Here is a 25,246-nt window from a genome sequence, read left to right on the forward strand (position 1 = left end):
TAAACATTTATGCACTCAATATAAGAGAAAATATATTTAAAAACTGCTGGAGGACTTTAAGGGACATATCAACAGCAATACAATCATAGTAGAGGACTTTAACACCCCTGACATCACTAGATAGATCTTCTAGACAAAAATCAACAAGGAAACAGAGACCCCAAATGACACACTAGATCATATTAATTTAATTGATGTATACAGAATATTTCAACACAAAGCTAAAGAGTATACATTCTTCTCAAATGCACATGGGACATTCTTATAGACAGACCATATATTAAGAAACAAACTAAGTCTTTAGAAGTTCAAGATGATTGAAATCAGAAATCATATCAAGCATTATCTTGGATCACATGAAACTAGAAATTAATTACAATAAAAACATTCAAACACCTAAAAGCTACATAGCTTGTTATTAAACAATGAATGCATTATTCGTGAGATCAAAGAAGAAATCAAAAACTTCCTGGAAACAAATGAAAATGAACACACAACAACACAAAATCTATAGGACACAGTGAAAGCAGCCCTGAGACAGAAGTTCAGAGCATTACAGAACTACCTCAAGAAATAAGAAAAATCTCTAATAAATCATCTAACTCTACAACTTAAAGAATTAGAAAGAGAACAAAAGCCCAGAGTAAGTAAAGGAAGGAAATAATAAAGATCATAACAGATATAAATGACATAGAGACTAAAAAAAAAGGTCAATGAAACCAAAAGATGGTTCTTTTAAAAGATAAACAGGATTGATGAACCTTTAGCCAGACTTACCAAGAAACAAAGAGAAAGGTCCTAAAAAAATAAAATCAGAAATGAAAGAGTAGTAACAACTGACAACACAGAAATACAAAAGACTGTAAGAAAATACTTTGAACAATTATATGCCAACAAACTGGACAACCTAAGTTAAATGAAAAGATTCCTAGAATCACACAACCTTCCAAACTCAACCAAGAAGAGTCAGAAAACCTAAACAGACAAATAACAACTAATAAAAATTAAAGCATTAATCAATAAACTCCCAGCAAACAAAAGCCCTGGTCCAGACAGCTACACGGGGGAGTTTTACCTAATATTCAAAGAAGGACTAACACCTATCTTCCTCAAACTATTCCAAAAAATTCAACAAGAAGGAAGGCTTCCAAGCTATTATTATGAAGCCAGCATAATCCTAATTCCAACACCGACAAAGTCACTTTGAAGAAAGAAAATTACAGGCCAATATCCCTGACGAACATAAATGCCAAAATTCTCAACAAAATATTAGCAGATCAGATCCAACAAAGAATTATTCACCACAACCAAGTGGGATTCATTCCAGGGATGTAAGGCTGGTACAATATTTGCAGTCAATAAATGTGATACACCACATAAACAAAGTGAAAGATAAATATTATATGATCATATCAAGAGGTACTGAGAAAGCATTTGGCAAAATCCAGCACCCATCTTTGATAAAAATGTTCAGCAAAGTGGTAATAGAAGGATCATACCTCAACATAATAAGAGCCACATATGACAAACCTACAGCAAACATCATACTCAATAGGCAGCAAAAGGAAGACAAATAATTCAATTTAAAAATGGACAGAGGACCTAAATAGACATTCTCCAAAGAGGACATACAAGTGGCCAAGACACATAAGGAAAAATGCTCAATATCACTAATCATCAGAGAGATGCATATTAAAATGACCTCACATCTTCCATAATGGCCACCATCAACAAATCATCAAACAAGTGCTGGCAAAAGTGTGAAGAAACGGGCACTCTAGTACACTGCTGGTAGGAATGCAGACTGGTGCAGCCACTATGGAAAACAGTATGGAGTTTTCTCAAAAAATTAAAAATGGAACTGCCATTTGACCCAGTGATCCTACTTCTAGGACTACATCCTTAGAAGCCTGAAACACCAATCCAAATAATATATGCAACCCCATGTTCATAGTAGTGCTATTTACAATAGTTAAGATCTGGAAACTGCCCATGTCCATCAGTAGATGAGTGGTTTAAAAGCTGTGGTACATATACACAATGGAACATTATGCAGCTATAACAAAGAATGCTCTCTTACCCTTTGAGATGACATGGAGGGACCTGGAGAACGCTGTGCTAAGCAAAATAAGCCAGAGAAAGGCAAATATCGCGTGGTCTCACTTATTTGTGGTATATAATGAACAGAATAAGCTAACGAACAAAATAGATCCTGAGACATGGAAGTAGGGAACAGACTGACAAAACTCTGAGGGAAGAGTGTGTGTTGGGGGGAAAGATATGAATTTATATGCATATATGTATAAGCAATGGACACAGACAACATTGTGGTGAAGGTAAGGGGGATGGGAGTGCAGAGGAGGGAGCCAATGGTGGAAAAAAAGACATCTGTAATACATTCAACAATAAAGATACATTTTTATAAAAGAAAATTAGGGACTTGGGCCAAGAAATGTCTCAGGTCTCTTTCACTCTAAGATTCTAGTGATCTGGTTTTAGATCAAAATATGGAAAGCAGAGTTGTACCCAAAACAACTCTAGGACACACTAAATAGGAAATGGACAAAGAAACGGCAGTGTAGTTGGAAACCAGGGAAAGAAGCCCAAATAAAATGTGCTGCATCAGTTACCCACTTCAGGGCGGCAGGGCAGAAATGCAGCCAAGGGGATGAGGTTGCTACTTCAGGGAACAAAGGACAAGGAAGAAGATATTGCTGTGGTACAGGGAGCCCAATCTCTCTCCTCCCTGAGAGACCATTAAAGACACCGGGAGGTGTCTTGCCTACTTCTTTGCATTTGGAACCTGCTATTGTCCTCTTCCCAATGTTGACCTCCATCAACATGGCCCACTAATGAATGTATGCCTGACAATACACCCTATCTCATGAGCTGCCCTACAAGAACTTACTTGGAAGAAACACCAAATCCTGTAAGAAAACAAAAAGGTAGCAATGGCCCTGGCCAGTTTGGCTCAGTAGATAGAGCATCAGCCTGTGGACCAGAGAGACCCAGGTTCAGTTCCTGCTAAGGGCACTTACCTTGGTTGCAGTTTGTCCCCGGCCCCAGTTGGGGTTATGTGGGTGGCAACCACTCAATGTGTCTCTCTCATGTCGATGTTTCTCTCTCTCTCTTCCTCCCTCTCTCCCTCCTGCTCTATCTGAAGATAAATGCAAAAATGTCCTCGGGTGAGGATTAAAAAAAAAAAGACAGCAATGTCACAGACCCTGGGGAAGCTGGACACAAGTACAAGGCACATAAAATGCAACACCAAAGAAAAAATCATATCAAAACTCTTGAATTTCTCAAATGCGCTCAGCCAATGTGCATGGCCCCTCTGCACCCCATCTGCCCAACACCCACAGAGAAATCCTAATAAAACCACAGGTAGGTGAAGTTTATCTCCAACATCCTCTCTACTCTGTGGGTCCCCAGCTCCTAGTTCCATCTATATTCATGTCAGCTCAGATTTGTCTGGAACCAAACTCTTCCTCACAACCCCCAATGTGTGTTATATGAATGACCCTGTTCTCTCAGAGTGACAAGGGCTTCCATCCCTTCCTCTCTGCCATACCTAGGTGACTGTATCTCCCTGGGGACCCTCTCTCTGCTTGTGCATAATAGCCCACTTATCAGGGCTGATACCATTGACTAATAATTTCCTCCTCTAAGACACAATACTCACATGCTGACATGGGCCTTTTTGAAACAGCCTTAACCCTGAAAAATATCAATGCTGATGGCAGATATTTCAGGCTCTGTGACAGCCTAGCGAGTTCACTAATATGTGAACATTAATAATAAGCCCTGGCCAGGTAGCTCAGTTGGTTAGAGCATCATCCCGATACACCAAGGTTGTGAATTTAATCCTCGGTCAGGGCACATATAAGAATCACCCAATGGCCCTGGCCGGTTTGGCTCAGCGGTTAGAGCATTGGCCTGTGGACCAGTGTGTCCCAGGTTCGGTTCCCACTAGGGGCATGTACAAAAAAAAAAAAGAATCACTCAATGAATGCATAAATAACTGGAACAACAAATTGATGTTTCTCTCTCTTTCTCTTTGTCTTTGTCTTTCTCAAATCAATTAAAGTATACAAAATTAACCTTGCCAAGACATGGAAACAGCCTAAGTGTCCATGAATAGATAACTAAAGAAAGAAGATGTTGTACATATATACAATAGAATATTAGCCATAAAAAGATTAAATACTGTCATTTATGACAATATGGGTGGATCTTAAAAATATCATGCTAAGTAAATAAGTCGGACTGGAAAGGGCAAGAACCATATGATTTCACTCATATGTAGAATATTTAATAGAAAGTAACAAACAAAACAAACTCAGAAACAACAGTTATGGTGGTTACAAGAGGAAAGAGGGTGGAGGGAGTAAAGTGTAAAGGGTTCAAATGTACGGTGACAAAAAGGGAGTAGACTTTGGGTTTAAGCACACAGTGTAATCTACAGAAGATGTAGTACAAAACTGTACACCTGAAACTTATATCATCTAGTAACCAATGTCACCCCAATAACTGTAATGCAAAATAAATAAATAAATAACATTAATATTGATAAATGACACTTTCAAGTATAATTCAAGGGATGTCATTTTTTAATCCTCACTGGAGGACATGCTTAGAGAGAGGATGGGAGAGAGAGAGAGAGAGAGAGAGAGAGAGAGAGAAATGTCGATGTGAGAAACATTGATGGTTGCCTTCCGCACATGAACCGAACCTGCAACCCAGGCACGTGCCCTGACTGGGAATCAAACTGGCAACCTTTCGGTGCACAGGATGATATTCAACCAACTGAGCCACTTGGGCCGGGTGAGGGATGCCATATTTGACCTGAAGAAAAATGTTTATTTATTTTTATAGACTATGTCATAAATACTTATCTCAAAATTGAAACTTGCAAGCAGCATCATGTCTGTGCCTCTGCCCCCCGGGAAGCAGTCTCAGAGGTTGCACAGGACAGCTTTGCTGTCATCTCCACATCACGCAGGAGGAGCACAAGGGGAGCAGGGCTGAGCAGACATGGAGCAGCCCCGGTGAGCGGGACACCGCTCCGCTGCCCACGCAGTGCACCCTGCGGCTCCTCAGCAAGTCCAGCAGAGCCTTGGGGCCCCACCACGCCATGCCTTAGCTCAAGTCCAACCAGGTCCCAACGCAAGTGTGGGCTTGACTAATCCATCAAAACACAGCAAACTGAAAATCCACTTGAAGGATCTAGAGAGAAAAGAACAATAAAAGCCAAGAGAAAACTATCTGAAACAGCAATTGATGTAGAAAACGGAGGGAGGGAAGGAGGGAACCAGGAGGAGAGGAGGGGAGGAAGAGGAGGGAAGGAAGGGAAGGAAGGGAGGGGAGGGAAAGAGAAGGACCAGAAGACTAGAAAGAAGCCTACAGCTGAGAGGGAACAGCAATTACGTGAGAATATACAGTGTAATGTGGCAGCTAAATAGGCAAAAAGCACTCCGTGCTACAGCACGCAAACAAGATGCCCCGCAGGGACAGGGGTGTCTTTGGCATGACCTTGGCAAGCCTGTTCTTGAATACTTCACCGAGCTCTGAGCACTTCACAAAGGAAAGGCAGATCACACTGGAGATCTCATGAAGAATCACAGCAGCACAAGAAAAGAGATTAGGAAAGGGGGGATCGACTTACGTCAGGATCTGAAGCATTTACAAAGGACGAAGAAAGACAGTTCTATGCATGTCTCTCCCACTTAATGCTGCAACCTTTTCGTCCTTGGGAGACCCCTCTGTGGCAGGCGTGGCAAGGATACAGACACTTTTCTCAGCACTTGTTGGGATGTGCTGAGGCCACCAGGTCAACAGAGTGACAAAAGATCTTTGCACGAGTACACTTTGGTCCCTGGCATTGCGGGAGGTCGAGATGAGGTGGCCAGGCCACTGCAGAAGCTGCCCCCAGGGCAGTGATTCCCACTTGGTTCCACTAGAGCACTAGGGCACCTCCCGCGCCAGGACACAGAGCAACTTAGCAGCACCATCCCTGATGGCAAAAGGCAAGGAGGACCCTCCCAATGTCAGCAGAGTTACCTCCAGCAGCAGCTGGAGAATCAGAAGCAGAGACAGGACCCGTGGCAGGGGAGAAAAAATACAGATAACATCTTCAGAAGACAGCTAACAGCCCGTGTCTCCAAGCCCCTTTTTGTACATAATAATTCTATTATAATATTTATCATACCAAATATAATCTTTGGTTTGCATATCTGACTCCCCAACAAAATTGCAAGTTCTTCTGGAATCGGTTCTAGGGTCACCCACATGAGGAGGTGCCCTTTCTGTTTGCAGGTGGCCATTCCTGTCATCACGGTAGTTGAGCTCTGCAGCGTCTCGTGAACACTGACTTAGTGAAAACGGAACCACGTGCCCTGAGGGGAAAAGGGCTCGGTTCCTGCCAGCCTCTCGCCATGACATTTGTGTCTAATAATCAATACGTAACCCTGTTTTATGTGTTTTTGTTTAAGTTAATGTTGCTGATTCTGTAAAAATAAACTCACAGCCAATAGCACTGTAACCTGTGCCTGAACGAAGCTTGAACACATGTATTTGCCCAGTAAGACACAGCACAGCCTCCTTGCTGTCAGAACACCAGACAGCACTCAGCACAATGCTGGGAGCATTTTAAATCACCAACAAAAACACAGAGAAGTGGAGAGCGTGGGCGCACCAGGTCCTGACGAGGCACCTGTGTACAGTGGGCACTGAACCGATAAGGCAGAGGTGCCTGGCTGCACCTCAGCTGTGCATGTTTGCAAATGACCCCCAAGTATCACGAGGAACCATTTTAGGGTTACCAACAAATTTTGGCAAGTAGACAAATTGGCAAATACGCAATCTAGAAATAAGGAGAATCAACTGTCTTTCTAGCACCTACTACCTGGTACGTGTTAGTAAGGGGTGACATCAATAATGCTTGTGGACTTTGTGAAAGCAAGCAAGCATGAGTGTGCAAGTGAATGAGTGTGAGCGTGCACGTGAATGGAGGCGTGTAGGGAAGAGTGAGTGCACACGTGAGTGAATGGAAGCGTGAGTGAGTGTGCTACTGGATGAAGAGGGGAGTGGGTGCGCCCGTGAACGGGGAGTGAGCGTGGCTGAGTGTTCGAGTGAGCAAGCCCGTGGCGTGCCAGGGAAGCAGGGCGCGGGGCAGTGACTGAGAGCACCGGGCTCCGGACCAGCACTCACGCAGCATCGCTGGGGCCTGGGGAGCCTGTCCCTGAGAGGGGCGGGAAGCACGCCGCTGGGGTCGGCACAGGCTCAGCGCCGCCCTCTGTGGGGAAGGGCCCAGTGAGGTGAGGTGGGTGGGGTGGTCCCAGGAGCCCAGGACGGGCAGACTGGGGGGGCGAGAGCGGCGCACTGGGAGGCAGGAGCCAGGGCTGCTTGTCCCAAGTGTCCTCCGCGTCCCTTACAAACACTGGAGGCGGGTGCGGGCCGGGACAGGAAACCAGGGGCTACAGGCAGCGGCCCTGAAGGAAACACCTCGTGGACGGGCTGCTCGCCCGAGTGTGTGCAAGGGCTGCTCTGTGACCAACTCGCTTAAAAATGCTCATAAATTCTCAGGAGTTTGTGTCAGAAGGTTTTTCTTCAGTCAAAAGATACTTACAAGTACAATTACCATCATGAGGACTCCCTGCCACTTTTTATCCAAAATGAAGCCTTCTATGCAAAATGACCAGGAACCCTCTGTCTGCGTCCCCTCTTCCAGCCTCAAACACCTATTCATAAACGAGGGGCTGTAAGCCACGGGCTACCTGTTCTTCTACGGAAAACAAGAAATAACGCACCTAAATCCCATCGACGGTGGTCTCACGTTCAACACTTACCCAGGACCGACTGCATGAAGACGCGGTCAAGCACGCAGCGCCTTGGAAGGGGTGAGCACCGCGCTCCCCGCAGAACTCGGGGCGGGAGGCCGGCCCCACTGCAGGCCCCAGTCTGCCCTGCCCAGCGGGGCTTCCGCCAGCAGGCCCCGGCTCTCCCGGACCCCTGGCCGGGGGCTCTGAGCAGCAGGTGTGGCGCAGGGACCGCGATCACACCCATCACACCGGCAGGAGGAGAGAGGAGCGGGGACCAATCTAAGAACCGTGCGGGTCAGGAGGAAGACTGCTCTGGGATTCCTGAGCCCGAAGAGAGCCTGTCCCTGGCACCCAGCACCCTCACCACCAAGGGGATGATGCCACCTAGGGAGCTGTTAGCTCTTAAAACCAAATCTTCTGCAGAGCCTGTGAGGTTTCCAGACCTGTGGCCTGCGACTTTGGCCATTACTGACCTGGACATTTTAAACATGCCTCAATCAGAAAATGTAGCTACCCTGCTAAGCAACATAAACTGAACTAAAATTAAATAAATACATACATTATTAAAAAGATGATTTCCACTAACTAATGGCCAGCAGTATAGATGCTAAGGATCAGTAAATAAACCAGTATATAAAAACTAGGCTACTAGAAAGAAAAACAGTTGTTCCAAATCATATCTGTCAAGGAGATACTAAAATCCTGCTCTAATATGTGGTTAATTCTGGTAAAAAAATATTTTTTATTCACAGAAATGGATGGCCACTCTTATACATATATGTTGGACATGGTTTACCAATTCACCCACGTTCAAATCATTTGTCACTTATTGTTTGTGTGACCTTGACTATGTCACTAGCCACGGCACTGTCACCCTCATCCCTAAAACAAGGGCACTGTGTGACAAAATCAAACAGTGTGGCAGACGATGTTCTTCCGAGGCACTGCCCTGCCACCCTCAGAGACCACGCAGTCCTTTGAAGACACATGCAGTGTAAGGTGATGCTCCGTCACCCGGAACCTGCGTGTAAAACCAACATCCCCTGAGCATGCCTGCTTTCAAGCCAACAATGACCCTTTCCATCTCCTTCATATGAATTACCTTCCTTGGAAACTCCACACATAGGACATGCCTGGATGTCTACTGTCAAAGTAACCCGAAGTGGCACATACAGCGACACCCTGCTGAGCCGGGAGGTACACGCGATGTGTTACGGTGTCCTGTTCCATGGGCACAGAGCTCACTCTGCTCGTCAGAGTTCGCTCACAACTGCCACAGCAGAGCACCACTGGGAACAGCATCCCGCACACAGCCAGGGTGAGCTGTGGCCCGGCGCGCAAATCCTTCCTGCTCGGACCTCCCACCACCTCAAGGTTTCCAACACTGGATCCGCGGGTCCCAGAGGACAAAGGACCTAACCTGGGGCTATAAGTTTTCCACAAGAATGTTTTCACTTTGTCTTCTCATTTCATGAAAAAATTAAGGGATCATTGTGAGGCTATTCTAGACCCTGCAGATGACCTCCTATCACCAGGTACTGCCACCCAAGTGTGTAGTTGTTCTTAAAGTTACTTTCAGGACTAAAGGGGAAAGGCAGTAACGTGCATGGAACATCGGTGAAGACCAGATGACATCACCTGGCCTCCCAGTCACAGGAACAGGAAGACGTAGGAGAGAATGGCTTCCCAGGTGCCAGGTGTGCTGGCTAAGGAGAAGCTGGGCCCCAGCACAGAGCCACACAAACATGCAGCGGCCCCACAGCCCTAGCAGGTAACACCAGCCATCTCATCGACCAAGCATGCCAATTTGACCTTTACTGGTCTTATAGGTTAGTCTGGGTTTTAATGTATGTTTTGAATTGCCGTTGGCAAGAGGTATAAGGAGTTCGTGTTCATGCATATTTAAATAACATAATGAAATCATTTAAGTCCATATGGGGTTCCAAGGATCTGAGAGATGTTTTCCCCTTCAATCTAGGGCAGGCGGCTTGCCAGGGTCCCCTCTGTGATCCCCACACTGTGCAAACACCATGGCAAATGCAGTCAAATCCACCAACCCTCAGCGACTGGATACGCGAATGCACAAACAGGCCAGCTGCGTCTGCGCGTGTCCCACCTAACCCTCTAGTGCACACCCATTTCACAAGCACCCCACCAGGGACCAGCTTCCATCCCCACTCCGACACCCACGGCTCCGAGCTGTAAGCAAGGCACTCCGCCTGCCTTGTTTTCGGTTCCAGTGAATGAGGTACCTCCTATGGAAACACCAGACTCCAAACTGGACAACCACATACTAGGTCGTGTGTCAACCCAGGAAACCAAAGTACAGCCAGACTCAGTGTGGGGGCAGTGACAGGCTGAGGAGCAGGTGAGCGACCACGTGCCTCCGCACATATGTGCCCTGCTGGGCCTCCGAGAAATGAACGACTACAGACACTCTGGCTCCAAAGCACACAGTGGGAAAGACCACAGCGCTGAGACTCCCACGGCCGGCAGGCGGCATGAGCAGGCTGCTCACCCGGCTCCGCAGCTCCTCCGGGTCCTGGCCGCCGTCCTCCCCACATCCTCACGGCTTTAGTCACTATGCCCCTTTTTATAATGAAAACGTCAAATATCTTTCATTACATTCAAGCTTTTTGAAGGAAAATAATTTTTTCATGGAATTCTTTTTTAATGAGATATTTAGCCCAGTCAATTATTCTTGAAGTATCTTGATAACGCTCAGATAATTTGAATTAAGATCCTAAAAGTAACTATTTGAACGTTATAGTCTCTTTGACAAGAACAGAAGTGGCAAATGTAAACATATTCTAATACTTTTATCTTCTGGCCAAATATGTGTGCGTGAGAGAGAGAGAAAGAGAGAGAGAGATTTAACACGCTCTCTTGACTTCACAGAGGCATGATATTCTAATCTTTACATCTGGCTTATGTGCCCTAAATTGTCCCATTCCTTTTCTGAGACTCCTATTTATCCCTCAAGACCCAGTTTAAATGTGACCACCCAGTTTCCCCAAATACTATCTGGACATCCAAGATACCTCTGCATTTCTCTAATATAGTGCATTTCACATTGCACTGAACTACTTACATTTCTCCTACCAGAATCTGACATATTTGTTGCATTGGTATGCCCTTAGAACACAGTAGGTATAAATGTTTGTGAATAAGTGAGCCACTGAGTGCATGGATGATTAACATATGATACAATAATCCAGCTCCACTCAGAGCTAGCATTACTCATGTTTTCTGTAAATCACACACCAGGATATACATTAGCAATACAGTTTTTCCTACTTCCACATTCGAACAGGAAACCAGAATCCCAGATGTATATTATTCTGAAGTAACAGCGCCACATTCACCTCCGACCTTTTAAATCCATTCCTAAAGTGAACTTGGAAATGAACGACAGAGATGAAAACAGAAACAATCCCAAATTTCCAAAACACATCTTAAATTAATTTCTGCTACGTTTGCACATTCACTTGCTTTATACAGGTGACTGCTATTTCTCCACATCTTCTCTTTACCTCCCTTCACAATGAGGTCAGTCCTTTTGAGGTTTCCTCAGCATTTGGAAACTAAGCCTCCACTTCAGTTTACTGAGTGCCACACAGCTCCCCACAGGTGCAAATTCTTCAAGCCACAATTTTTAGTTTCATGTGGAAGCATCACCCGTTTCTTTCCTTTCCTTCTTTGAATCTTATCACAATGAAATGTGATGCTTGGGTCACTCCTCATTGCCAAGTGTGATGACAACAAGGCCAACGGACAATGTGGTCCCTGGCCAAGAGGAGCGTGGATGTCACCCTTTCTCTTCTGTTCACCTGCATCAGGTACAGACTGCAGAAAAAGCAACCTGGCTGCCCAGGGAGCTTTCTTCCCAGCTCTGTATGTAGGAGGGAAAATTCTATGCACACATATTTCCTGTGCACAGAGAATATCACAGGTCAGACAGACAAGCCTCAGGAGTGGACCTGAAAAAGCCAAACCATAAACTCCTGGCATGCAGAGTAGGAGGAGACATTCCAGACAGCTAAGTGACACTTAATGTTTTAGACATGAGAGCGAGGGCCAGCCCTTCGCTAGTGGCAGAGACAGGAGGAGAGCCCAGGTCTCCTGACTCCTGTTCCCATGCTCACAGGACTTCCCTTTCTTTGTCTCCAGGCTCAGCCACATCCCCCTGGGGCTTGACACACCAGGGACGACATATCCCTATCAGACCCAGCATAGCTGTGGTTGATACAACTCTTCCTTCCAGCAGAATCCTAGGGCACACTGACCACGAGCTCCACACCTGGATGTTTAATGAAGCATGAAAAGAAATCACAATATCTCATTCATTTCAGCCCAACAAGCATTTATTGAGCACCTACCATGCACAAGGGCCAAGGCTATGTGTCGGGCAACATTAGGGAATACAGTAACACAATGAACTACACTGGACGTCGTACTGTTACTTCAGTGACCATGGAACCATAGGCAGTGCTCCAGGGGCCCAAAGGAAAACACCAGACTGCTAACCAGAATAACTGGGGTTCAAGTTAGGTGTGTGCTGAAGGTTTTGCAGAAGAAGCAATATTGAATCTTAAAGAAAGAATGCCGTCTCATCAGGTAGAATAGATAAGAGAAAGACATGCTGGAGAAAAGGGTTAACTTAACCACACATACAAATTAGACATAACAGCAAGGGGACAACTCAAATTTCATGGGGAAAGCGGACAAGAGACGGGCCTGGCACGGTGTTTGTAATAACACTGATGGCATCACCAAAGAATACGGGCACTGGCCTTCAAAGGCAAGCCCGGGAAAGGGCCTGAGCTGAGGCGGACATTCATCTCTGGGTTTTGGAGGTGATTCTCCCCTTCATGTGGAGAACAAATTGGAGATGGAGGAGGCAGGGTGCACAGAGGCCACTTGAGACACTTTTCCACCAAGGAAACACTGTGTAGAAACACGTTCCTTGTCACACTTTCCGCCGAGAGTGTCCAACCTTAGGGACACGTGAGAAGGCAGGTACTTCTCAAGCAAGAAGGAAGAAGAGCTTCATCTCCTTTGCTGTGATAGGAACTGTCAACTAGTCCTGTGGCAGCGTGGCCACGTGGCTGTGGGCACTGGAGGTGAGAAGTTCACTCTTAGCCCCACTCATGGGCCCCAAAAGCCCCAAACAATGCAGCTGGGAGTCACAGAAAACCTGCCACAATGGGGTTCTCCAACTTCCTGTCCCTGGCCACTTTGACCAGAACTCTCGTCACTGGTGTCCCCTGAGCCCAAGCCCTCACTGTGTACCCAGCCTGTGCTACAGACTGGGCCACACAGACAGGAGGCAGCTGGGGGAGAGGAGAGGAGGGTAAAGAGGCCACCAAAAGAATCCAGAAGGAGAGACAGGCTGAGCCTGGACAACAAACGGAAGGCTCCTGTGCTGAATATAAAGTTCCATCTGCTCCTTGTCAACCAGCAAACCACAGGGGCGGTCACGCAGCCATTTTATCTAAAAGACGGGTATCTCTCTAGGGGCAGGGGCAAGGTGGTCCCCAGAGTAGGAGGCAAACAGTCCAGCCTCCATTTGTGTTGACTCAGTCATCACACCCTTGAAAAGTGTTTACCTTAATACATGTTTTATAATCTAACACCCGTGAACTATATCTCACATATGCAATTTTGAAATAATTTAATATACATTGTTGAAATCCATACTCAAAAACATATTTTGGGATGGTGCATGATTTTAAATGTTTGGAGATCACAGTGATAAGTCATAGTCTCTGCCATCCAATGACAGTCAGATTGTATCCTACACACAAAAAGCATTTTTTTTTATCCTCACTCAAGGACACTTTTCCATTTTTTGTTGTTGTTGTTCAGATAGAGTGGGAGGGAGAGAGAAAGAGAGAGAGAGAAACATCGACGTGAAAGGGACACATCGAGTGGCTGCCTCCCTCACAGCCCTGACCCAACCAGGGCTGGGGATAAACTGCAACCGAGGTACATGCCCTTAGCGGAAACCGAACCTGGGTCTCTCTGGACCACAGGCTGACGCTCTACCGCTGAGTCAAACCAGCCAGGGCCAAAAAGCATTTTATTGAATTTAACTGGGACCAACTGAAATCCACATTATATGCCTAAAAAAAAATTGAGGGGGGAACAAAAGGAGAACATCAGTTTATACTTAAAAATTGAAAAGCTTCCTTACATCTTGTGTCTTTGCACTTAAAATGCTAACAAAAATAATTTAGGAAATAAATAAATTTATCAGAACCAAGAACTGTTTTTAAAAAGCTGAACTCAATTCTATGCTTTAAAACATTTTAAGCCTGGCCAGTGTGGCTCAGTGGTTGAGCATCGACCCATGCACCAGGAGGTCACCGGTTCAATTCCCGGTCAGGGCACATGCCCAGATTGTGGGCCCAATCCCCAGTGGGGGGCATGCAGGAGGTGGCCAATTGATGTTCTCGCTCATCTCTTTCTCCCTCTCCCTTCCTCCTTTAAAATCAAAAAAGAAAAAATATTTTTTAAAAACTTTTTTAAATAATCTATTCTCTCAAGGAAAGATTTTTTTAAAAAGACTTAACTAGCCCTGGCCGGTTTGGCTCAGCGGTTAGAGCGTCGGCCTGTGGTCCTGAGAGACCCGGGTTCGGTTCCTGCTAAGGGCCCATACCTCGGTTGCAGTTTGTCCCCGGCCCTGGTCGGTTATGCGGGTGGCAGCCACTCGATGTGTTCCTTTCACGTCGATGTTTCTCTCCCTCTCTCTTCCTCTCTCTCCCTCCCACTCTACCTGAACAAAAGATGGAAAAATGTCCTCGGGTGATGATTAAAAAAAAAAAAAAGACTTAACTATCTAACAAAATCAACCAATCCTGGTTCAAATTTTACCAAGGCAGGAAAATCATCCTTGTGTCATTAAAAATGGCGTGTGCTATATTCACATTACACAGGCCATAATTTATTGTCATCTGGAATTTTTTAGTGAAAATGTGATACTATTTCCAATCCTTGCACGTGGGCACACACACACTTACTGGTATGTGACAGGAAGGGAGCTAGCTCCAGAAAATGTCTCCTGATTCTACGTGCTATGCCCTTCATTCCTGTCGACAGAGGCTCCAGAACTTCTTCCATCCTGAGCTTCTTTTCAACTTTTTGTAGATGCTACTCCAAGTTCTCATATGACAGAGAATGCGGATTAAATTCCCATGTAACCACCAATAAAGGGAATGAGAAACTAAAGGTTGATTACACTACAAGTTTTGTGTTGAAAACTCAACTTTGTATCTGCTAATTAATGATCCGTTATTCAGATTCATAAGCTTAGCAGAAACGTGTTGAATCCCGCCATGTACCATCACCACTTCAGAAGCCGTCCCAGCGCCACTGAGAGATACAAAGCTGCCAAGTCGGCCCTCCTCTTACTGCGAGGGGGCCTGTGTCACCTACGGCTTTCCCTGAGCACCTAGAATGATGCCTGGCACCTGGTAGGTACCATAAATACTTCACTGCCTTCCTGAAGCAGCTTGCAACCAATGAAGATGAGAAGTGATGGGGAAAAAAGAAATTCAATACTTCCAAATAATTATATTTATATTCTTATACACATACAAGAATATCTGACAATAATTTTCATCTCCCTTCTGACTCTATAATGAAAATCTCATATAGCTCAGAGAAAGGAGAAAGGGTTTATACTCCCTGCATGGTCTATTGTTAGTTTTAATTACAATGCTTAGCAAAGCTTGGAAGAAAATAATTTCAGCTCATTTCAAAAATAACTCCCATTCAATACAAGAAGATTAGATTTTTCACACATAATTTTGTACGTACTTGATAATGAAAATGGTTTGGCATATGAATAAAGCATTTTCTTAGAAACTTTGGTCTATTGAAGTACCAGGGCTAATATCTATTTATAAAAATTAAATTTGCCTCAAAAAAGTAAAAGCTTCCCAAGAACTCATCTAGGCTACTAGAACCAGAGAAAGTGTGTTCAAGCCAATGTGAGACAGAGGTTGTGAAGTCTCTCACAGTACTTACTGATCCATACAGCTCCCCCTTCTCATTCATGCCGAGGTACAGTCCACTGTCCACGCCTCGGATGCTGACCAGGCCCACAGCTATACTGATAAATTCCAGAATGCCTACAAGACAAAGGGCAGAGGGCGAAGGACAGGTCAGAGCACACAGCATTGCCTTAGACCTCAGAGTCTCAGCATCACTAGAAGTTTCAAAGACGTCTGAGACTAGCTACCAACAGGATAATCTCACACTCACCAAGAAAGTGTCTTCTCTTAAAACAACTGTCTAAAAGAATTGACTTTTATAATAATAATAAAAAAAATACTTATCAGCATGACGCATAACATTTTAAAAATAAAGGGCTAGTATTTACGTAGATACACTGAGAAATGATATGACATAAACCGGTGTACGTATTCTAACTAACTTAAAAGAGTATAATTGGAGAGAAAAACATCCAGTTTTACTTCTAGTTGATAAATGTGAATTAAGCATTTGTGTATGGGCATAGGTCAGAAAAAATTTCTATTCAGGGAATGGTCTTATGTGCCTCAGAATAAGAGTATGAGGTGCTGCCCGGCCGGTGTGGTTCAGTGGTGGAGCGTTGACCCTGCTCCACAAGTGCACGGTTCCGGTTCCATTCCTGGTCAGGACACATGCCCAGGTTGCGGCCCGATCCCCAGTGGGGGCACGCAGGAGGCAGCCCATCGATGTTCTCTCTCATCAACCTTTCTATCTCTCTCTCTCCCTCTCCCTTTCTCTCTCTCTAAATCAATAAAGAAAAAATATTTTTTTAAAAAGAGAGTATGGGGTGCTGGCTTGACTTGCTCATGCAGGAGTTATCCAGCTATCTGTTGTATGACTGACTGCATCAAGCTCCGTCTGGAACACTAAAATAGCTTACACATCCCAAGTATTTCTGCTTAAACAAAGTATTTATTTTTGCTGTAGTTATCTATGCTTCATAGAGATACTTAAGCAATTAAGATAGCACAATATTCTGGAAAAAATGTAGATTCCAAAATAGTCATGATTAAAATAGTCATGGAATACTATATCCCAAAAACAAATAATGATCTTCTTTTATTTCCTTGTTTCTGCTTACTTACCTCTCTAAGAATAACAACACCTAAGCTGGGCATGAATCCAGAATTTTATGGCCATACAACAGCTTCAATTTCTCTAACTATATTGTTGTTTTAACATGATTACCTAACAGGGTCTTTGGGACAATGCTAATGTTACTTGTGCTTAGCTATTTTCTCAATTTTGTTATAAAGTGCTAGACTTTGTGAAGACCTTGCATTCATGCACACCAAATACTGAGATTTTTTTAAATATTCAAATGCTGAAAAATTTACTTACATTTTAGAGTTTAGAAAAAAAACTAAGAATAACATTGGCCTATACTTAGTCTCACATGACTAATAAAAAAGCATTTACATGGATTTCTAAACAGTTCATTTTTCAGCGCTCACAAACAGGCTGAGCTACAGCAGGAAGAAGAAGTGGCAAAAATGTGGCGACGAAAGGAGGCAAGACTTTTGTGGGGAGCACACAGCGACGTATACAGATGACAGTACAGACTGTATGCCTAAAACTCACATAAAGTCATTAACCAATGTCACCCCAATTAATTTAATTTAAAAATAAAATATATGAACTACATAAGTATAACAAAGCAAAGATTTCAAGGTGATGTGAAAGACAAGATATTTCTTATAAAGAACCTGCAAACTAATTATTTTTATAGACAGTGAACTACTGTATGGAAAAATAGAAAGCAAAATTACAAATTATATTTGGATCTGATATTCTGTGACTCTATAATGGAAGATACACCAAAAATAAACAAGTTGATTAATAATCTTTCCTACCTCATAAAGCAAATGAAAAGATAAATAAGGCAATATTTCCATGAGACTCATTTCACCCTTACTGATGCAATCAGTTTGTTTTATTGTACTATTTCTAACTCTAATGGTTGAAAAAAATTAAAACTGTGGCATTTAATTTCTATTCAGAGTCACATACACGAGAATCTCTTCTTAGCTACCTGAAAACACAGCACAATATAAGTCACAGTTACCCTGAAATTAGTGTTAGGAATTCATGAATGTCCAATTGTCATTATGAAATGAAAGACAGGAAACACAGTGCTCCCTTGGAAGTCTGGCCAATTAGGTAAACTATGTCAATAGAGAAAGGCTCAATCATAAGACTGAAAAATGCTCACCTCTTCTAAGAAGGTATCTGGTGGCCTTTCTTCTTTCCTGAGACAGGAAGCAGCTCTGAGAACTAATGATGAATACTGGCCAATGGTGACCACCAGGCCCAACAAGAAACAGGGCATATGTGACCCCCCAAAACCACATGCCTGGCTGGTATGCAGAACATCAAGAATAACAACAACGACAATCTAATTAATAGCTAGAACACTTGAGAATTTAGTCTGTGCCAAATGAGAGGCCGTCTCATTCAATCCTCAGAACAACCCTGTTCATTACAATATTTCTGTAATCCCCACCCGAGGGTATGTTTTACTGATTTCAGAGAGAGAGGAAGGAGGAGACAGTGAGAGAGAGAGAATGAGGGAGAATGAGAATGAATGAAAAACATCTATCGGTTGCTTCCCATACACGCCCTGACTGGGGATCAAACCCACAACCTAAGTATAGGCCCTGACTGGGAATTGAACCCATAGTATTTTGGTGTATGGGACGATGCTCCAACCAATTGGCCAGGGCTCATTACAATATTTTAATCTCCAGTTTACAAATGGGGACACTGAGGTTTAAGGGTGTTGAGTAACTTGCCCCCAAGAAACCAGACTCAAAAGCCTAGCTCCTCATCCATTACACACATCTTACCACTGGTTTCACCTTTTTCTCACAGATCTGTGATTTCTGTACTATTTTTATATGATTATTCTGTGACTAATGACTAGAAGATGTTGCCGAGGTCAGAGTCCACAGACCCCAGGGCAGGACGGGGAGGAGCAGAGGAGATGAAAACAGGCAGCCGCTGGGCCAGGGCCCTCCTCACACAGACGGGAAGGTAGGCATATTCTGTGTGTAGACGGTTACCCAAATCATTTATGTGCACATAGGACATAGCTTCTTCTGTTAAAAAAAAACTTGAGTTCTGAAGTTATTATGTACTTTGAAAATAAAAGTATTAAGATATCTGTTTCTTTTCTCACATCAAGATAACTATAATTCATTGTATTGACTTATTCAATCAACAAACTATTAGTGAGTGACTGCTGTAAGCCAAGCACCAGGCCATTTGTTGAGTGTATAAGGATAAATTAGATATAACCTAGGCCCTATACCCTCAAAGGCCACCCCATGAAGTGGGAGGAAGAACGAATAAACGGATATGGTAAAAATGTGGTGAACGCAGTGAGGGGCTGTTTGGGGAGCAGTCAGTGTCCAAACATGGGCTTGGGAAGGGAGTCAAGAGGCTTCTTAAACAAAATAGCACCTGGGACAAGTCTCCAATGGGCTCATCATGTGAAAAGGAACTAGCTAGTGACTGCAGGTGGAAAAGATTTCATCACCTTAAACATATCTCTGCAACTCCTTGAAAAGTAAAGACCTCAAAAGAATAGCCTAGCTTTTCATGAGATCATCTCAGAGCTCTGAGAGCCAATGGAACACCGAATGTTTGAGTCATGGCCACTCCCCCAGGTCAGAAAGACCTAGCATCTTGGCAACAAGATCTACACACACACACATACACACACACACACACCCAGGCCAGAGTAGAATTCTTACCACTTATTGTACCATCTGGTCCCCAGTGAACATACAACCTCAACCAGGTCAACTCACCTGTCTTTTGGCCTGAGCCACAGCTAAGTACATGCTTCCAACTGTACTCATCTGAGTATGACCCCCCTGCCCATTATCTGTTTATATGAGTGTTCTGCACAGAGGAGGCCCAGGAGAAGGCTTCTGTGTAGAAACATTTAAATGCTTAATGATCAACAGAAAAGGAAAAAAAAGGAAAGAGGAAGAGAAGGAGAAAGGAAGGAAAGGGGGAAAGGAATGGTGGAATTGTGTCTAAAATTAGAACTCTGATCCTCACGAGTGTACCATTGTGGCTTGTCTCTCCTCTTAGGCAGACACAACCTAGACATTCTCAAGTAAAGGGCATTGATGGAGGTACATGAAAAACATGGACCTAGAGGGTCCATGTCTAGTTTCATTTGGCAATTCCCTTTCACAGCAGCCAAAAGTTCCCAATGTGGATGAGCTCACAGGGCTCCAGGGGGTCTCATGCTATCTGAGGTTATCCCTGGTCCACAAGAGGCCAGGTCAGTTCCTGGGACCACTTCAGGAAAATGACCACACCAGACCTTCATCCTTGCTCCGCACTCAATAGGTAATAGTGATCAGCAGCCCCAGAGCTCTGTTCAAATGGACAATTAACCCAAAGCTGACCCAGCTCCCAAGAGCCCCCTGTATTGGGCCTCACCTCCAAGGCCATTACAAGGCCAGCCCTGGGCAGAGGGAGGGTGGACAGAGGCTGCTCCACTCTGGCCCATGTTAAACAGCCCTTCAGCCTAACAGCCCCCAACACTTCACAGAGCTGCATTCTTCAGACGACAAGAATGCATGCAGACTGTGGGGAGAGGCATGGCATGAGGCTTTGAAAACAGGTTAACCCTCCTGCTACAGAGAGTGCCCTGCTCAGTCAGCAACCCCACACCAGGGCTGCCCAGTCATTTATCTCAGGGCCTGCATCCCAGAAAGTTCAGTCAGGAGCAATTTGAGCAAATCTCAGAGTTACTTAAGAAATGACTACCTGAATGGTAGTTACAACCCCACCAATTTTTCAAGAATCTGGACCAGTCCTAAACAGCCCCTTAAATAGGCAGGTCTTTCCCTTAGTGAGATGCTAAAGAGCCAGATACACAGAATTTTTTAAAGTGAAAAAATAAATGGAAATAAGATTGCTTTAACCTCTTCTAAAAAAATAAATCATTTCTCCCCTCTAATACAACTTCCACCTGACACCTGCCCCTTTGAAGTGGAGCCCCAGTTAGGGTACTCATCTGGGGTCCTTGAAGGGCCACCACTGCCAGCCCCCAAGGCTCAGCCAGAGAAGCAGACCATCTGTCCACCAAGGCCAGGGTCAACTGCTCAGGCAGTAAAATAGAGGTTTGGGCCCAACGCTCACTTTTTTATTCTTCTACATGACCATTTTCTCCATGGTCTGCTCTCTTTTTTCTGCCTAGCAAGTGCTTTAAACAGAAAAAAAGATAGGAAATGAAACATCTGGCTCCCCCAGCCTGTACCCCAGAGACACAATCCCCAATTCCTTATCTCCACACCACCATTCCCAAAAAGAAAAACACTGGGCTCCCTCAAGGTCTCACCTAAGTTGTCAACGCCGCGGCCCCTGCTGGGACGCTGGTAAGAACCCCACCCCCACATCCCCTGCACTACCGCTGCTGTGTCACCTCCTGGCGTGCCTGAAGCCGCAGTCACCTGCGGGTGGGGGCGGGGGGCACTTTCCAGCACATTTCCCCCTGCCGGCTCATTTCAGGTGGAAGATGCACCTTCTATATTTATCAAGTTGTAAACCAGCCCACCCCTGCCCCACAACTACTCTTTCCTGGAGACTGGGAGGAGACAGAGTACGAACGCTGTCCCCCGAGAGAGTCGGGGGTAGGAGCCTAGAGGTGGGGAGCCGCGTGCCAGGTGTGACGCGCTGCCGCAGCCCTCGCCCGCCCTGGGCCGGGTCCTAGTGCCGCCGTGCTCCTCCGGGCGCGGCTGCGCAAGGAGAGCTGGAGGCGACCGGCTCTCGCACGGAGCTGCAGAGGTTGCTAATATTGGGACCTGCCGCAGCGTTAGCAGCAGGAGACCGCGGCACTACTGTCACCCTGGCGGCGGTTCTCACTGCAACCGGATGAAAGACTTAAATAACCCTTTCCCCACCCCCACTGCGCACAGCCACCCACTCAGCTCCATCCAAGCCGCAGAGAGCAACGCCACCGAACGCCAGGCGCGCCCTTCCCCCGCCGCCGGCGCCTGCTGACCCTCCAGCTCCCGGCTTCGCGCCCCCCACACCCGACCCGGGCGGGGGGCCTCCGCTACCCGCCTTCCCACACGCTATAACCCTGCCAACCGGGCCAACAGTGCCCAGCGAGTCTAAACGGTAGAGATGTCACCTCCAGGATGTGGGGGCGTGGGGGGGTGACAAGGTCTAGTTTTTTCGTTGTTTTGCGGCCTTTATTCAAGTCGCTGTACCAGCAGTCCTTGTCCGCTGACCCTAGAACGCGCCTCTCGGGTTCCTCCCCACTCTTGTGGTCCCCACGTCCTCTCCCTTGCATCCTTTTCTCCCAGTGGCAATTACTGGATTTCTAATGGCTCGACTGCGTGTAGCAAACGTCCTACCCTAAAAGTGACTGCACTAAAATAATAATAATAAACTTGAGATGTGGGGGAGCCCCTTTGGCATATCCCATAATCTCTTCAAGCCAGGCCCAGTCGCGCTGCACCTTGGTTCCGAGAGTCCCTCACAGACCATACTCGGCCAGTTCACACAATGCACCCGGCCCGGCCCTGCCCTGCGGGGTGTGCCCTCGCGGTGCTCCCGGAATCCCCGCTCCTAGAATCCGGTCCACCCGGGCTCAGGAAAGCGGGCAGAGGGCCGCAGGCCGTAATTTGGGCTCTGGGAAGTGCAACAACAGCTTGCCGCCGTTCCGCCTGGCCTTTGTCTCCCCATCCCTTCCCCGGCGCTCCGGCCTTGTGGGGCCGGGGCCCCGACCCACCTCCCGGGCACCGCGGAGCCCAGCGACTCTCGGAGCCCCGCCTGTACGCTTCCGAAAGAGGGAGAAGGATCCGGGATGGGACGGTGGAGGTCAGGCTCCGATATCCAATCGGTCCTCAGTGCCCTCCACCAAGTCTCCCGCCGCGGCGCGCGCCTCCAGTGGTTCCCACACCGAAAACCACCGCGCAACTGGGGCGGCGGCTGTCAGCCCCGCGGACACACACACAAAGAAACGAAGAGGCTCAACTCGGGCCCAACACCTGGTTCCCCAAACGCGGCCATAAGTGCTCAAGCCACCTCCCGTGGCCCCCAGACTAGAGTCCGGAGTCCCCGCAACACCGCAGGGCGCACTAGCTGGGGAGAGGGTGCCGCACGTGGAGCGCGTTAGGACCGCGCGGAGCTGGCCGGGCAACCGCCGAAAGCGCCACGGGCCGGGACCGCAGAGCCGGCACCTGCCAGCCGACAGCGCAAGGACCCCGTTGGGCTGCTGGGCACGTGGAGGCACCCGCCCCCGCCGCTAGTCCCCCCGGGCGCTGCCTCGACGCAGGGCGGTGGCTGCGACCCTGACACTCCCGCAGTCCCCCGCACAGCACCCAAGGCCCGTGTCCTGGAGCGAACGCTGGGCAGGGTGGCAGCCCCCACAGCGGCCCCAGGGCAGCACTTGTAAAGTTTAGTCTGCTGTGCAACCACCCAAGCTGCGTCTACTTGGGGGGTGGGGAGGATTTATTTTCAACCGAATAATTGCAAGACTAATAGTTACCTTTTTTTTTTTTTTTTTTAAGATAGCCAGGAATATTTGCATTAGCAGGTTCAGCTTGGGGCTAAGGCTCCGGGGGAGCAAAGGGACAAAATGCTGGGCCATCCCATCCCAGGCCTTAATCCTGCCTGCCTTCTGGCCTCATCTACAGCCCCCAACCTAAAACAGATAGTTTAGATTGTGGTCAACATCTGGCATGAAAACTTGAGGGGGAAAAAATCACCGCGGGACTTTGTTTTTTACGATCCACTTTAAGTGTTGTCAGGTGGGTCCACTCAGAAGTCAACTTCTTCCAACAAGCCTGGTTGCCCAAACTGGCGCTTTTTATTTTTATTTATTTTTTGAATAAGTAAGAGGGGGAAAAAATCCAGAGTCCCCCACCTGGACTGTGCTGGCTGTTGGGCTCAGGGTGGCCCAGTGGGCACATGTGTGCAGAAATGAAAGAGGACGCCCACCAGCCCTCTGGTCTGTAGCCTCCATGCTGAGTCACAAGTACCCTCCTCAGGGAGTGAAATCTTTTAGAATTAGCTAGCAGCTTTTGCACGAGCGCGCACATTCACATTCACACCAGAGAGCCACCCAGGAACCCCAAGTAGGCTGCACACTATGGAAACTGCAGAGCATTGGTGATAACTTGATGGCTGGAAGGACAAGCGCCCCCAGTGAGAGTCCTAACCCTTCCCAAATCCAATATGGGACTTTAGTCCTTCTCCCAGAACACTCAGTCAGCAAGCCTAGCACAAGGGCTTCAGATCCTCAGAGTGGGAATCAGTACGTTTCATTTATAATTCAGGCAGGATACTTGTTAGAGAAATGGGGAAAGGGGCAAAAACTTCACTAGGGCATCAGATTATAATAACCCATGCCTTCAGGAAAATGCATTTTTAAATTCTTGGTGGTTAATGATTAAAGCTTTAAACTCCTGGACAACACACACACACACACACAAACACACACACACAACTTCCTAAACCCAATCTCCCTGACTATCTGATGCAAAAGAAGAGGGACTTGTGGACTTGTGTGTTATTGATAAATCATGCCCTTCTTTAAAAATAAATAAGTAAGCTTTTCAATGTAGACTTGCATCAGTGCCAGCGGAAGACCTGCAATTCTGGAGGCTTTTTTTTTTCTTTTATTCTTCTTTTTTTTTTTAAGCTGGCAAGACAGAGGCAGAAAGAGGGACAGACCCTTCCCGCACCACGCTTCTGCCACCCCTTCTTGGTAGTTACAATCCCGATGTGTCACAGCACGGACACGAGAGTGTTAATGGTATACCTACCAAATCGGCTGTGGTCTTTCCTGGTTCCCTGGATAGTACCATTGGGGAAGATTTCCAAGTGAAATCCAGTCCTGCAGTAGAGCTGCCTCCGCCTGAGAATCCCCTTTAAATGATCCAAGTCCGTGACTGCGGGTCCCCGGGGAAGCCCCCCTGCTTCCGACTGACCCAGGTGGTCACTTAGCAAAACCGGGCTGTCCACCGGCAACACGGGCACATTCCCAAACGGTACTGCATCCTGCACACCGAAATAGTTCCCAACTTCACCTAAGGGAGCCATCAGAAGGCTGGGCTGTTGGAGCACAGGGATAAACAATAATGATGGTGCCAACCCGGGAAATCTTAGGCGAGGTATATCCAACTCCCCTCCCTTACTGCGGTTGCAGAGAGGAAAGAAAAAAAAAAAAAAAAAAACACGTTCTTTTCTTCAATCCATGAAATGCATAAATAAAAGTAATCTGCCGTTTCACTGGCACAGGTTCAAGGTCAAACCACTAATAGCCTAAGAAACCAGCGCTGTATACTCACACACCGACACACTGATAAACACATCTATGTATTTCTATGGGTAGAGCCTCGGCTCCTAGCAGTCAA

General features: G+C 46.2%; 1 protein-coding gene across 1 annotated transcript in view; it reads right to left on the bottom strand.

The window, feature by feature from the left end:
- Nucleotides 1-25,030, bottom strand: part of FGF9 (fibroblast growth factor 9) — a 58,962-nt gene extending 33,932 nt beyond the window's left edge. Inside the window, exons 1-2 of the mRNA XM_036252466.1 lie at nt 24,656-25,030; nt 15,852-15,955 (exon numbers count right to left, since the gene is read on the bottom strand). Coding sequence (XP_036108359.1) covers nt 15,852-15,955; nt 24,656-24,932 — 381 coding nt within the window. The 5' untranslated portion in view covers nt 24,933-25,030. The remainder of the gene's footprint in view (nt 1-15,851; nt 15,956-24,655) is intronic.
- Nucleotides 25,031-25,246: the final 216 nt, after the last annotated feature.

This window comes from Molossus molossus, unplaced genomic scaffold (assembly GCF_014108415.1).
Source record: "Molossus molossus isolate mMolMol1 unplaced genomic scaffold, mMolMol1.p scaffold_m16_p_10, whole genome shotgun sequence".
In the NCBI taxonomy this organism is placed as follows: Eukaryota; Metazoa; Chordata; class Mammalia; order Chiroptera; family Molossidae; genus Molossus; species Molossus molossus.